This window comes from Enhydra lutris, unplaced genomic scaffold (genome assembly GCF_002288905.1).
Source record: "Enhydra lutris kenyoni isolate GAN:26980312 unplaced genomic scaffold, ASM228890v2 scaffoldscaffold46, whole genome shotgun sequence".
Classification (NCBI taxonomy): domain Eukaryota; kingdom Metazoa; phylum Chordata; class Mammalia; order Carnivora; family Mustelidae; genus Enhydra; species Enhydra lutris.
In genome coordinates this window covers 6,350,929-6,366,889 of record NW_019154130.1, presented here as the reverse complement: position 1 = coordinate 6,366,889, position 15,961 = coordinate 6,350,929, and the positions used below count along the sequence as shown (strand labels likewise).

The 15,961-nt window shown below is 43.7% G+C and overlaps 1 protein-coding gene across 3 annotated transcripts in view; it reads left to right on the top strand.

Annotated features, from left to right (window-relative positions):
- LOC111156341 (ring finger protein 34) overlaps positions 1-15,780 on the top strand; it is a 20,957-nt gene extending 5,177 nt beyond the window's left edge. For 2 of the 3 annotated variants that reach the window (XM_022517118.1, XM_022517119.1), the window contains exons 2-6: positions 7,808-8,026; positions 9,938-10,345; positions 12,026-12,133; positions 12,380-12,581; positions 14,807-15,780. In XM_022517118.1, coding sequence (XP_022372826.1) covers positions 7,808-8,026; positions 9,938-10,345; positions 12,026-12,133; positions 12,380-12,581; positions 14,807-14,997 — 1,128 coding nt within the window. In that variant the 3' untranslated portion in view covers positions 14,998-15,780. Of the gene's footprint in view, positions 1-5,552; positions 5,592-7,807; positions 8,027-9,937; positions 10,346-12,025; positions 12,134-12,379; positions 12,582-14,806 lie in introns of those variants that run through there. The other variant, XM_022517117.1, reaches the window with a different exon arrangement.
- The last annotated feature ends 181 nt before the right edge of the window (positions 15,781-15,961 follow it).

Genomic DNA, 15,961 nt, shown 5'->3' with positions numbered 1-15,961 from the left:
GAAGGCAGCGGCTTAACCCACTGAGCCACCCAGGCGCCCTGTAGCAAACTTTTTAAAATTGAGCATTTTGGAATTATCCTCCCCCCAATAGGGATTCTAAAAGCACATTAGGGGGCACCTGGGTGGCTCAGTGGGTTAAGCCTCTGCCTTCAGCTCAGGTCATGATCTCAGGGTCCTGGGATCGAGCCCCACATTGGGCTTTCTGCCCAGCAGGGAGCCTGCTCCCCCCTCTCTGCCTGCCTCTCTGCCTACTTGTGATCTCTCTCTCTGTGTCAAATAAATAAATAAAATCTTTTAAAAAAGCACATTAGATCACACACACACACACACACCCCTACACAAAGATGGTTGAACCTTGAGGCCATTTGAAAACTGGCACTGTGCCAGAATGATGCTTGGTTATCATTCTTACAAAGACAACACATTTTCTCTTGGTTTTGTTGACTGAAATGGTGATTCAGAATGGACTTATGTTGTGTGAATCTGATTGAGGAATCTGAGAGAGTGCTTGTAATATTGGTGGTGTATCATGGAAACAAATGTCACAGCAGTGGAAACTTAGTCCCACTCGCACACAAATTGTTTAGGCTTGTGAATACACTCCCCTTCCCTCCTTTATATTCCTGCGGAGGGGAGAGACTTTCTGATTCATCCTCTAGGAAGAAACAATATAGGACAAACACTTTCAGCCTTTATGCTATCAGAGAAAGAAGAGAAACTTTTATGTTGGTGAGTTTTTAGTACAAGAGCCAAACAGCACTTTCTGGGACCTACTCCAATCTGTCTTCCTATGGGGTGATAGCATTCTGGTCAACTAGATGGTAAGCTTCTGTTGGTCAGCTTTGCTGGTGACTGATCTGTTATCAAGACTGATGGGCTATAGAGCTAAAGGTATGCTTTCACATTTAAACTACTGTTTGCATTATTTCTTAATTAGTTTCAAACTGGGAGTACAAAAAAAGGTAGTTACTGCCCCCATACGATCTTGGTGCACTGGCTTTGGAAAAAAACACAAGAACTGGCATTGGATACCAGAATAACATGAGGAGACCTAGGTGTCTGAGCCAGTCTGGACAGGAAGCTTTAGAATTTGATTTTTTTACCATGGGCCATGTATGTGTTTAATGTGATACCTTGTTCTGACTAATACAAGCCAGGCAGGCCATGTCCCATAATTATTCAAGAGCAATTTTGGCCTAAGGTGGTATGTAGGAAATTAGATTATGCAAATCCATTTATTTTTCACTAGTCATTGGTGGGTAGAAAATAAACTGCAAACAGCTAAGTTCCCTGAGTTAGTTTTGTGCCAGGCATAGGTAGATAGTTGCCTTATTTCAGTTATTCTCCATTTTTGAACTACATTTATCGTCAAGGAAGGAAACGTAGCCATCTTTACAGATTGTTCTTTCCAATCTCTTAGATTCATGTGGTTTAGCCCGTAAAGTCCTGCTGTCAGCCATGGTCCCAAGTAGGATTTAGAATTGTTAGTCACATAAGCCCAGATCATAGCTGTAGTTTTCAGAGATCCAAACTTTGGCCTCACTCATGGAAAGGGTAGCTTTCTTTTAATCACACAAGGGTCACCATACCTTGCGCTTGGAATCAGGGCAGGGCAACAACTCAATTTAGTACAAATTTAGAAGCCAAAGGGCTGTGCTTTCTGCACTGTCTAAGGAATTAGGTTTGCCCAGAAAATCTAGGAGGAAATGGAATGGTTTGGAAAATGTTTCAATCTTACCACCAGAAGGTGAACAGAGAGTAAGTAAAAGACAAAAGAAGGGAATGCAGGCTGCTTAAACTGGTGGAAGGTATTAAAGAATGGGGAAGACAGAGAGAAAGAACCTGAACCCGGGTCTCTAAAGCTTTTAAAAGGAAGATGCAAAAGGGGGAAAGCTTTTTGGCTATTACCCTTACAAGATCTGGTAACTGGGCTCCAAGGAAATAGAGGCAGAGTCGGGAACTCAGAGGATCAGCTGGCATGTTCCCTCTCCACACCCCCTTGAAGATCCCACATTCAGTAAACTTTTGGGTCAGTGCTCTCTGAAATAGTTTCCTAATTGCTTTTACAGATTCTGTCACTTGAAATTTGGGACTGTCATGGCAAGTAGTAACAAAATTTGGACAGTTGAGAAGGGAAAGATTGGTTTAGGATACTTCAAGCATTATTAAGTGAATATGAAGATGATGGTTGTGAGGTAGGGATACCTGTGCCCTGAGGGGACATGCAGAAAAAATTTAGGAAATTGGGACTTTACAGGGAAGTGCTAGAAGATGAAACCTACTAAAGGGGTGGCAGGGAGATGGAGCCCAACCAGACCTGGGGAGAGTCATCTTCTGAATGGATTCTTCAACTTGGAGATGAAGGACAAAAATAGTTTGAACGGTGGTGGGTTTTGTCCCAGAAATCACTGTCTTCCTAGTATTAGAGATTTCACACAAAACATGTAGAGGAATAAGTTAGGAAATAAAAAGTTAAGGCCAGAAAGCAAAGAGTAAATAAAATGAGGGAATAAATGAAAAATGAAGGAAGGTACCAATTTCAGCAAAAGTTCCAGGCCAATATGTGGAAAGGAACTAATTTAAGCAAAAGTTCCAGGCCAATATGTGGAAAGGAACTAATTTAAGAATCCATGAGATGGTTAGAAACTCAGCCAAGCCTTTCTGAAGGGATTAGGGGAGACTATAGAGGGAGAAGCAACACTGGAGACATGACCCACTCTTATGGGGAAAAATTGTCAGCAGGTTGTGAGGAGCGTTTGGCTAACGTCTTGCTCCTGGAACTCTAGAGGAACAGGCTTTAGAAGTAACCACAGCCCCTTCTCATCAGCATTCTGCTGAGTGGTCTTCAGCTAAAACCATGTAGGCAGGAAGAGGGCACCTAAACCGAGCAGTTGTTCACCCTTTAACCTTCACTGTAATACAAATCACTTGCGGAACCTAAAAAAAAAAAAAAAAAATTCTGGGTACACCCAGCTGGCTCACTCTGTGGAGTATGTGGACTCTTGGTCTCAGGGTTGTGAGTTTGAGCCCCATGTTGGGGGTGGAGATTACTTAAAAAAAAAAAAAAAAAAATCTGATGCTTCAGGTTATAAGTCAGAATATCTGAGGTGGGACCCAGGCATCAGGATTTCTTAAGGCTCCCTTGTTGAGGCCAACCATGACTTTCTGGGCCACTTCACAGGCCTGTGTAATTTCCTATCAAGAGACCTTGACAGAAGCTGCTGTGGTACAGGACTGAAAATACCTGCTCCCGAGAAGTCGGGGAGGTTCAAATCACCAAAGAAATCACTTTCATTTCAGCACTGGGATGCCAGAAAACAAGGGACTTAGCAGGGAATGGAATGGATTTTTTAAAATATGCTGGATGTGAAAGAAAGGTACTTCAAATAAAACTAGTGACTGGAGCTTCCACGATTTCAAATTTTGAACTTAGAAGAAGACTGGGGTGTTGCAAACGCTATCATTAGAGGGTAACAGTACACATACGTAGGTTTACCCTTGAGTGTGATGTTAAGAGTATTTTCTTATTGGGAGATTGTGTCTAAGTTCACAGATCTAATGAAGCTGAGACCTAGGTCTTTTCATGTGTTTCCTCTTTCCTTTTGTTATGGTCTTTGGCTGAGTTATGCCAAATATTCGGTTGTAGTAACATGTTTTTGCCTGGGACAACACTTTAGGAGTTGGCTTGAGCTTTGTTTTTTATTTTGTTATGAGATGCCTGAAAGACGATAGGAGTGTTCTTTTCACTGTTTTTCCTTTCATTGTTTTCACTTCTTTCCTTTCTGAAGAGGAAATTCTCTCCCCTTTATAGAAACAAGGAATGGGATGAAATTGTGACTCTCCAGTATTGATGCCTGTATAGAGATTCTACCTGTTTTCCCAAAATAAATCCTCCTTTTCCCTTTACTAGAGCTGTGAATATTTTCAGCTTAGAATTTTTTTTTTAAAGATTTTATTTATTTGACAGAGAGAGATCACAAGTAGGCAGAGAGGCAGGCAGAGAGAGAGGGAGAAGCAGGTTCCCCGCTGAGCAGAGAGCCTGATTCGGGGCTCAAGCCAGGACCCTGAGATCATGACCTGAGCCGGAGGTAGAGGCTTAACCCACTGAGCCACCCAGACACCCCCAGCTTAGAATTTTAATGATTATACTCATTAATAGAGTTTGAAAATGTGTATTCTTCCTTAACTCTCATTGTAAAACTGCTTTCTGGTAGAACGAGCTGTGACAGTGCTGCTTGTAAGCGGGAGTATCATTTGAGATTTCATGCCTGCTGGGCCTGAATCCTTTTTACCTGTAATACTTTCTCCACTAGTCACAATTGGATCTATCTAGGCGGCATGCAAAATTTGATGTTACATTACCTGTAAAAAGGTAATGCAAAGAAACCTGTTAGTTCTTATCAGTCATGGTGATCGAGCTAGATGCTGTAGAAGGGAGTTGTGTTCACAAGGAGCTTGTCGGTGAGTCCGGGAGGCAGCATCACTGGGAATCAGAAAGGGGATAAAAGCCAACACAGCTGTTTAATTAAGTGTTTACTACCTAGATCAGCAGGAAGCCGAAGCTCACCGAAAACTGCTACTTTAAACTAGAATGAAGAAGAGTTTATTCCGGTGGTACTTTCTGCAGTTGAGGTGTTTCGCCCCCAAAAATGATATGTATAAGTTGAATTCCTGCCTCCCCCGCAATGGCAAACTTGAAAACCATTTTTTTTTAAATTCCAGTATAATTAACAGTGTTACATTAGTTTCAGGTGTACTGCAAATTGAATTTTTATTTTATTCTTTAAAGATTTTATTTATTTGACTGAGTGAGAGAGTGTGAGCACAAGTCAGGGGAGGGGCAGAAGGAAAGGGGGAAGCAGGCTCCCACTTGAGCAGGGAGTCTGATTTGGAGAGGGCTCGATTCCAGGACCCCGAGATCATGAGCTGAGCCAAGGCAGATGCTTAACCAACTGAGCCACCTAGGTGCCCCACAAATTGAATTTTTAAAAACATTTTCAGTTTTAAGAGTTCACTTTTTTAAAAAAAATTTTTTTTTAAGTAATCTCTGTGTCTAACGTGGGGCTTGAACTTATGACCCTGAGATCCAGAGTCACATATTTCCACTGACTGAGTCAGTCAGGCCCTCCAGCAGCTCATCGTTTAAAGTTCTGAGGATGAATCTTTTGCTAAAAGAACACTTAAAAAAAAAAAAAAAAGATTTTATTTATTTATTTGACAGGAGAGAAGGGGAGAGAGGGAGCACAAGCAGGCAGAGAGGGAGAGGGAGAAGCAAGCTCCCCGCTGAGCAGGGAGCCTGACGCGGGGATCCATTCCAGGACCCTGGGACCATGACCAGAGCCAAAGGCAGATGCCCAACGACTGAGCCACCCAGGCACCCCTAAAAGAACACTTTTTAAAAAAATTAATTTTAAAAGTTTTTATTGAAGTGTAGTCGACATACAGCGTTACCTTAGCTTCAGGTGTGTAATGTAATGACTCGACACGTCTGTACGTTGTGTGCTCGCCGCAAAGAAGAACACCCACTTTAAACGAACTTAATCTGGATTTTCATGCTTTTATGTTTAAACATCATGTCTCTAGAGTCTGAGGTATGTATTTATTTAGAGGTGTGAACTACTAATGATAATTTAACTTGACTTTTAAAGGCATCACTGTTTCTCTAGAATTATAGGGTGTGAAGTTATGTAATACTCAAGTCAGTGACCCTGAGACTTGAGACAGTTTGAACCCTGTATTGTGGTTTCTTATTGCTTTACCTTCTCCTTCCCCTATATTTAGTATAGCATTATGTGTGGGAAGTAGCAAGAATAGCATGAGTCTTCTATAGCATTCTGAATAGCCCTTAAAGGTTGTTTTTTAAAAAAGTTTGTAAAGAGCTTGTTGGACAAAGAGTAAATGTTTGATAGAGTTAGATAATAAAGTCTGGAACTATGTTGCCATTTTAACTAAATCACATCTCACCTACCTGGACTTCCATTACCTATCACATAATCTAGAGTCTAGAATGTGCTTAAGAATCAGGACAAGGAGTAAAAGCTCACTGGTTCCAAACACTATAGCTCTTATACCTTTGCATGGGAAAGTGCCTTGAGTGCTCACTGAAAATATATTTTCATATGTACTTCTGACCAGCTTGGTTATCCAGTTGCTGAGTCTGCAGTAAAAAAGGAAACTGGTTGCTGGAGGTGAGTATAATGTGAGCAGTGGTGAGAGACAGGAGGAAAAAGAAGGCAGTACATTAATTTCCGGTCATTTAGTGGAGTGACAAATAGCCCTTACGCCCTGGAAGGTCATTACCGTTATCCAGTCATCAGAAATTGTGTTTAGTATTTTCATTTTGAAAAGATAGGATCACTGCTTTTTAAAAATAGTTTTTTAACATCAAAGTAATGTATTTATAAAGAGTTTGGACGGTAGAGAAAAACTCAAGAAAATAGATTTATACAAGTTATATTAAACCCTAGAGCTTCAGTGGGCATTTTGATGTTTTCCCAGTCACTTTTTCAAAATAAAATTTGTATGTGCCATAGTTTATTATGCATGGCGACAAATGAGAGAACAGACGTTTAATGAAATTAAGTAATTTGAATTTATATTCTGTTTGCTAAGTGATAGCTGGGAAAATCTCCCTTAACCTGTAGGACGGCGCTATCTAGTACAGTGATCACCAGGTGAAGATTGCCAGAATACAGGGTGCTCAGTCAAGTTTGAATTTCAGATAAACAGCAAACAGCTGTGCTGGTGTGAGCATATCCCGCATGTTGCACAACCTGTACTTCTGTCCAGTCATTTTTCTCTGTGTGCATGTATCTCTGTTTCAGTGTTATGTGGATTTTTTTTTTTTTTTACAAAATTGGGTTCATATTGTACCTTTTCCTTTTGCTTAATGATGTCACAAGTTTCCCCATTTCCAAATACTCTATGAAAATACCAGAAATTACCTTTCCAAAGAGCTTAAAATTTTAATGCTTCAAAGAATAATCTGTCAAAACCACAGTGAGATATCCTCTCACACCTATTAGAATGGCTATTATAAAAAAGACAGGAAATAATATGTGTTGGCGAGGATGTGGAGGAAAGGGAACCCTTGTACACTGTTGGTGGGAATGTAAATTGGTGTAGCCACTGTGGAAAACAGTATGGAGGGTCCTTGAAAAATTGAAAATGGAACTACCATAATCCAGCCATTCCATTTTGGGTATTTATTTGAAGAATTCTATGAAAACACTGACTCAAAAATCTATACATTCCCTATGTCCACTGCAGCATTATTCACAATAATAAAGATAGGAAAACCCAAGTGTCCCTTGGTGGATGAACGGATAAAGAAGGGGGATAGGTGCATGTAATGGAATACTACCCAGCCATCAAAAAGGAGGAAATCTTGCCATTTCTAACAACACAGGTGGACCTTGAGGGAATTATGCCAAGTGAAACAAGTCAGGCAAAGAGGGAAGAATACTGTATGATCTTACTAATATGTGGAATTTAAAAAACAAAACAAACGAACAAAGTCATAAAGCAGATTGCTGGTTACTAGAAGGGAAAGGGATAAGAGGAGGGGTAAAATGGCTGAAGGGGCTCAACCGTATGGTGTTGGATGGGAATTAGACTTGTGATCACCTTGTGTATACAAATGTCGAATTAAAATGGACACCTAAAATTCATTAACCAGTTTCATTCCTTAGAAGGATATTCTCAGTTATTTAGGGCAAATGTACTTCTCCAGATTGGCATTCCCTGAAGTTCCCAGAGAGCCCAGGTTCCACTCAGCTTTAAACTGTGGTCCTGTGTTCCTTTCCAGGCGGGTGCCACATCTATGTGGGCTTCGTGCTGTGGACTGCTGAATGAAGTCATGGGAACAGGAGCTGTCAGGGGCCAGCAGTCAGGATTTGCAGGAGGCACTGGTCCATTCAGATTTGCACCAAACTCTGATTTTTCCGCTTACCCACCAGCACCTACGGAAGGGCCCAATATAGTTTGCAAAGCCTGTGGACTTTCATTTTCAGTCTTTAGAAAGAAGGTAAGTTGGATGAAATGTTATATACAAAAGACATATTAATTATATCTTGAATGCTAACGAATCATTTCTTTTCATTAAAATTACCAAAAATCGTTATTAACCATTTCCCATTCAGAAAAGTACTTAACTGGGGGTTCCTAGGTGCACAGTCGGTTAGGTGTCTGCTTTTGGCTTGGGTCGTGATCTCCAGGGTCCTGGGATCGAGCCCCGCATTGGGCTTCCTGCTCAGCGATGAGTCTGCATCTCTGTCTCCCTCTGCCCTTCCCCCCCCCACACACACTCATGTTCTTTTTCTCTCTCAAATACATAAATAGTATCCTTAAAAAAAAGTACTCAGTTGAAGGGACTGTATTACTGTTCAAATGTTCTGTGTTTTACATGTTACCCAGGCATCTTGTCTTCTGAGCTCTGTATACTTTGATTCTTCCTGATTATGCTTATGTTTTGGAACAAGAGATTTAATTAGTCTGCAGTTTTGTTCAGAGATGATTTATTATAACTGACCTCAGGTTTCAAAAAATGTATCCCTACCAACATTTTTTTTTCTTTCTTTTTTTTTTTTAAGAGAGAGCATGAGAGGGGAAAGGGTCAGAGGGAGAAGCAGGCTCCCCACTGAGCAGGGGGACTTGATACCCAGACTCTGGGATCATGACCTGAGTTGAAGGCAGTCGCTTAACCAACTGAGCCACTCAGGTGTTCCCCTACATTCTTTTTTTTTTTAAGATTGTGTTTATTTGGACGCCTGGGTGGCTCAGTTGGTTGGACGACTGCCTTCGGCTCAGGTCATGATCCCGGGGTCCCGGGATCGAGTCCCGCATCGGGCTCCCAGCTCCATGGGGAGTCTGCTCCTCCCTCTGACCTTCTCCTCGCTCATGCTCTCTCTCACTGTCTCTCTCTCAAATAAATAAAATCTTTAAAAAAAAAAAAAAAAAGATTGTGTTTATTTGACAGAGCACAAACAGGGGAAGTGACAGGCAGAGGGAGAAGCAGGCTTCCTGCTGAGTGAGGAGCCCAAGACTCCATCCCAGGACTGTGGGATCATGACCTGAGCTGAAGGCAGACGCTCAACCAGCTGAGTCACCCAGGCGCCCCCTACCCACATTTGTAACCGGAAGTGAAGAAATTAGTGAAAGACAACCACTGTGTAGAGATTCAGCTTAAAACACTTGGGCTAAAACAGTTATTTTCTCTAAGACAAAGTCATTTTTTCTGAGACCCAGTCTCAGAAAATTACGAGGCTGTCTCACAGTCATTGATGTCAGTTCAGTCCTCCTAAGTACGGCAGGAACAAGGTGTTCGCTTGTGGGAACAATGCGGCGAGCAGAAAGGACCACAGCTTAGGGTCGTCTTCGAGCTTTACTAGTGCAGTGACTCTGAGCGTGATGAAGGCTCAGTCAGATACAGATGACTGTACTAGTGAGATCCTCTGCTTTGAATGACCTTGAGAGATGATTTGCCCTTCTCTTTCCCTCTGTGGTCTCCCTGTCCACCTCCCCCCACCCCAGCTTCAGCTTCTCTTTCAATGGGGAAATTGTTGACATAGGAAAAGAGTAGGAAGAGTTTGTGGTTGTGCTTTCTGCTCCACGTGGTTCAAGTCTTCTCTGTTCTGCTAATTACATGTTTGCGCCAAGGGGTGGAAAGGTTTTAATTCACTAACACAAGAGTGTATGTTTTTCTTAAAGGGCTGTATTTGAACTTCTGTGCATCCAAACTGCTTCAGCAGTGCGTGTTTTGATTTTCGTGGCTTTTGGAACACGAAGGTGGCTGTGAGAGTAGCCAGGGGCCCTGGGAGACTTCATAAGTTAGAAACTAAATTTGAATTTCAGTAGAAGGCAAAAAGAACACTAGTGCTTTCACAGTGGCCTGTGTCTGGCTATCATTAGCTGCTGCTTTTCTTTCTGTTTCCTTTAGCATGTGTGTTGTGACTGCAAGAAGGATTTTTGCTCCGTTTGTTCAGTCTTACAAGAAAATCTCCGTAGATGTTCCACGTGTCACTTACTACAAGAGACAGCCTTTCAGCGCCCTCAGTTAATGCGACTAAAAGTCAAGGATCTCCGGCAGTATCTTATTCTTCGAAACATCCCAATCGATACCTGTCGAGAGAAAGAAGACTTGGTAGATTTGGTACTCTGCCACCACGGCCTGGGCTCTGAGGATGACCTGGACACGAGCAGCCTGAATTCCTCACGGTCCCAGACTTCTAGCTTTTTTACACATTCATTTTTTTCAAACTATACAGCCCCTTCTGCTACTATGTCTTCATTTCAGGGAGACCTTATGGGTGGAGACCGGACCTTAGGATCTGGGGCGCTGGCACAGGTACGAGGGTATAATTATGCCAAGGGCCTGGCACTGCTAGTTGGCCATATAGGGTGGGACCTTTAGGGCTTCAGAAACCCCCTGGGAGCAGAGGTACCACACGCTGCTGAATGCTGTGCGTGCAGGCTCTCCCGCTGTGAGTCTCTGAGCCGAGGTGCTGGGTAGCCCCAAAGTCAACTGTCTGAAGCTCATCGGTCTCTTGACTCTAGTTACTTCAGTTTCCTCCTAAGTTAAATAGTAACTGCTGAAGGAATGACTGTGAAAAGTTGTGTATAAATGTTTGCAAGATTATTTGTCCGTGACCGTGGACACAATAGTGTAAGTAAACCTAATGCCCAGTTGGCTTGCTATAGTAAAATTGTTCCAAGTTAGATAATGGGAAAAAGCCATCTGAATTAATCAGAGTGTGATTATCTACTAATTTCAAAGAAATGCCAGGGCAGAATATTGTCCCCGTGTGTCAGGGCATCCTGATGGAATAACACACAAGGGCTTGTAATTAATAATTCAGTTTGTATGTATGAATGATTCTGAAATGCCGAATGGATTGTTTTGAACAATTCTCTCCACATTTAATTCTCTTCCCTGAAGAAAGATGTTAAAAGCAGAGGGGAAGTCTCGTTGCCTTCCAAATAGTCATAAATTAGAGAAGTTCAACCTGGGAGTTGTATTATTTTCCTAAATGAGATCTGGCATCACAGCCTTGCAAACACAGGACACATCTGACCTTTGTGCCACTTTTGGGTAGATGACCATTCTTGGAAGGTCAGGGTCTTTGGGTGCTGCAACGTGGTGCTTCAGACCCAGTGTGGTGGAATATTGGAAATTGAGAACTGACCTAAACTATTGTAGAGCTCCAGTCAAAGTCTGAAGAGAAGGATATGGAAGAAGGTACATAACCCAAGTTGAGGTCTTTCTGTCCTTCGTGAAAAAGAGCACCTCTGATCGTTGAGGAATTGCTAAGAACTAGAACTAGCATCAGCCATCAGCGAAGAGGTCTAGGAAGCATTCTTTAGAATCAGAATGTCTAGGTGCATTGTAGTAGGATTGGTGTCTTTCAGATCGAGCGGGCTGAACTTAGAGCTTTAGCTTCTGTCAGTATCTTCGAGGCTCCAGGTAGACCAGCCTCGCACAGGGCCCTCGATGACGAAGCAGGGCAGCCGCATACACTGACGGCTCTGGCGTTTCACGATGTGGCCTTTCTCAGGGAGTTAATACTCTGGTCAGGAATACACACATAGGAATTTTAAAGATTTTATTTATTTATTTGACAGAGATCACAAGTAGGCAGAGAGGCAGGCAGGGAGAGAGGAGGAAGCAGGCTTCCTGCTGAGCAGAGAGCCTGATGTGGGGCTTGATCCCAGGACTCTGGGATCATGACCTGAGCGGAAGGCAGAGGCTTTAACCTACTGAGCCACCCAGGCACTCCTACACACATAGGAATTTGGCTTCTGAGATATCTTCACGGCACGTAAGTTGTTGATGAAACCATGTGGCTCCCAGCTCTTTGGGAGGAGCAGCAGTGCTCCAGGTCCAAGGTCATCATGGAGTATGCCAGGTGCTGGGGTCATTCTTGGGGAGGATCTGGGGAAGGATTTTTCTCAGTGTTGAATATTGACAAACAGGATGGATCCTGTTAGGAAAATAGGATTCCTGACCTAATCCAATCGATATGTGTAGGTACAAAGTGAAATCGCTTCAGCAAACACCGAAGAGGAGGAGGATGAAGATGATGAGGATGAAGATGATGAGGAGGAGGAGGAGGACGAAGAAAACTTGGAGGAGCTGGTGAGTGCTCCTGTAAAGTCCGCTTTCTTCGCATAGGGCAGGTGCCTATGTGGACTTTTGCTAGATTAGCCTGGGCTGTTTCTTCTGGTTTGAGTGTAGCCTATTAGAGACGGCACTTGAAGAACTGATGAGTCTGGGAGGAGTGTCCAGTGGCAACGGGAGGGTGAGGGGAGCATGCGGTTGCCCTCGCTGCGCGAGGTCTGGGTTTGCGGGAGCGGCTGTGATGGAAGCCCTCTGTGACCGCAGACGCCTGGGCTCTCTAAGAAGCGAGTAAGAGCTTCGCTGTCTGACCTGTCAAGCCTTGAAGATGTGGAAGGAATGAGCGTGCGCCAGCTGAAGGAAATCCTGGCTCGGAATTTTGTCAGCTACTCTGGCTGTTGTGAAAAATGGGAGCTGGTGGAGAAGGTCAACCGGCTATACAAAGAGAATGAAGAAAACCAAAAGTCATGTAGGTTTCCTTTTTCTTTCTTCCCCCTATACTTTCCTTCTTTAGAGTTTTACAAATTGAGCTGTTTCGGTCACAGCGAAGTCACATTTTTTGAGAAAATTACATATCCTTTTATCGAACAAATTAGGCGTCTGAATCGGTCGCTGTTAGGTAGTAGGTTTATTATGTGATGTTAGCTCTGAGACCGCCATTGCCACGTGAGTTAGGTCGTCATCTGTTCAGTGTGGTTTTCTTGCCATAATTTGTTAGAACCCTGATGAAATCCCTCGTCTCTGTAAAAATGCGTGCTTTCCCGCTAACTCTTCTGGCAGGCCGATACTTCGGTTCTCTCAATTGTAGCTTTTAAATCCTCACTGGAAAAAAAAAAATTCCCTGGAGGCAAAGAAGTGAAGTAGTTCTTAGCGTCAAGTATTAGGTTTCTGTGTGAGTTGGGGAAGCTGAGGTTAAGAATTCCTGATCTATGTATTGATGAAGCATAGAGTGGAAGTCCTTAGGGCCAAGCCGTAGAGCGTTTATAGGCAAGAAAAAAAGATTTCAGTGGTGTTCAGACTGACAAATAAGTTCCTATCTATTTTGTTTGTTTGTTTTGAGTGAGAAGGAGCAGGGGGAGGGGTAAAGGGAGAGGGAAAAGCAGACTCCCTGCTCAGCAGGAAGCCCCATGGGGGTAGATTCCAGGCCCCAGGATCATGGCCTACATCAAAGGCAGACACTCAACCTACTGAGCCACCCAGGCGCCCTGTTATGTTCCTATCTAAACAGTTCTCCCATCATTAACTTTTATCACCTTGAGGTTTTTTTTTTTGCCCTTCAAATCTGGTTATAATACAGCAATTATTGATAAACACTTAGGTCCAGAATATGCAGGAAGTATTTTGGCATACCCGTTTCTAAGATGATACCACAAGGGTAGACACGGGAATCTTAATCCTCAGAGCCTTCCCAGGCTGTGGCTGGGAAACGGTGTTCTGGCGGTGAGGGGAGAGGTCCGTTCACTTAGTAAGCGTAGAGTGTGTACAACTGTGTGGGGCGCACACTGGTTGTGCATGGCTGTTCCCACCCTCCGGGGGTTTATGGTAGAGGAGGCCAAGACACGCACGTTTGCCAAAGTGCCTTTTTCAGTTAATTCATTGCTTACTCTGTCCCGGGTCCAATCTCCAGGCCTGTGGAAAACTCCCTTTTGTCTTGACCACAGCTGGAATCTTCCCTAGTTTGACTGGCTTCGGGCACTTCTGGTGTGATGCACCCCAGTAGCCTTTCCTAATAGCCTTGACAGACCCTGGCTCCTCTGCTTTCTGCTCAGAGCTTTTAAGAGTTGGAAAGAAACTTCCATGCAGGAGAGGAGACCACAGCCTAGACTCTGGTTTACTCAGGAGCCCTCCAGTGTCTTCTCTACTGGCCCATCTGTTGTCTTACCCCTTGAATCCTTCTTCCCCAGTCCCCGGTTTTTAAGAACGTCTGGACATGGCATTGTTATTTCTCTTAAATTCAGAGACCGTTGGCCCTTCAGGGTTGAATTTCTGTTCTTTCTGACTGAAATCATGACATTCCCATCAGTCCCCTCTACCACCTGTAAAAAGGGATGCCTCGATGTCTGTAGCTCTAGGACCAAATCTCAGGCTGACGTAAACTCTTGAAACTCCTTCAGCACCTTTCTTATTCAGAGCTTGGATCTTCTCAGAACCTAAATCTGGGTCACAGAGCCAGGATGGCCTATCTGCTTACAGTTAGGCAGACTTCAGCTGGCTTCTGAGATCCTTCTAAACTTTCCCCCGAGTACAGGCTACTTGATGTATGACTCTTCAGAACTTTCCTGTCAGTGTAGAGATGAAGCTCTGGAAACTGACTTTTCCTGAGGCCACACAGTTGGGTTGGAAATTCCATTCATGTGCTCTGAGGCCCAGGTATAGGACAACCGTGGGTTTCTTCATTTGCACTTAGAGAAGTAATCTCTCCTTATCACGTAAACTTTGAATTAGAGCTATAAAATAGAAGTAAGTAGCTAACATTTGTTGGGCCTTTCCTACCTGGCCATAAGCTAAGCATTTCTCATTTCTTCTTCACAAAACTTCACGAAGTGTGGGCATCCTTATCACTGCCATTTCTAGTGGAGGGACCGGAAGTGCAGAGAAGCTGGGTTATGTCTCCTACAGCCCCGGGCTCGTGCGGGGCTTAGCGCCTGTCAGGCAGTGCGGTGCCTGCAGCCCCAGCTCTCTGTTGCCTTTCAGATGGCGAGCGGCTGCAGCTGCAGGATGAGGAAGATGACCGCCTCTGCCGCATCTGCATGGACGCCGTCATCGACTGCGTCCTGCTCGAGTGCGGGCATATGGTCACCTGCACCAAGTGCGGCAAGCGCATGAGCGAGTGTCCCATCTGCCGGCAGTACGTGGTGCGCGCCGTGCACGTGTTCAAGTCCTGAAGCCCAGGTGCCTCCCAACGGCACACTCGCCCCCAAGCTCCATCCCAGACATTTCAATGTATGGAAGTGACTGGAAACTTAACTGTTCAAAGGCTGAAAACTATTTTTAAAAATTATTTTCACTACTAACTGGGGACAGAAAGCTCCCTCCTAAGCAGTGGTGACGTTGGTCTGTGCCATACGCCTGCCAGCCCATGGCTGTGCCAGATTCGCGGGTCCCGCGGGGCTCCATCCCGTGTCCGTGATCAGTGATCGCTGATGAAGCCAGACTGCTTTTGCGGCATCAGCTGTTGCTCTCTTTGGAGAACAGTTATCCTGTTCTCTTATTTCTCCTTCATCCTATTTTTAACTTAAACTACTCAGATGTTTGAAACTTCTGTTCTCTTTGGATGACATCACTGTCCACAAGTGGCCCACATGTACACACTGAGCAGTGGCCCCTCTGAATGTTCACTTTATTAGTCATGTAGATTTTAAATGCTACTATTTGATGAATGTAAGTTTCCACATTGTTGCTATTTCTGCGTTTAAACATAACTGGGAACAACCGACATTCTGTAGTCAACTTGCCGGGGCCTTAGACTCGACATGTCCGTTTCTGTTCAGGTACAGCTTTTTAGAGCAAGGGCTGCATCTAGCTTCTTTTCGTTAGAGAAGTGTGTGTGTGTTAAATCCTTTATTAATGTGTAATCAGTTTACACTGTTTTGTATAGTGAAAGTGTATTTTCAGTGCTACCGCTAGCTAATTTGAACTTTAGGAATAAAATTAGATTTTAAGAAATACTTTTGCTTACATTGTCCTTGTCTGTTCCTAATTCACTTGGGTACAGCACAAATGGGTGTCTGCGCCTGCTCTGGCACCCTTCTTCACAGGAGACGGGGAGCACCTTCAAAGACTTGCAGTCTTTGATCTACCTTTGCTGCTGATGTACCAGTAAGCTGAACTACGGACTTGCTGTCTCCT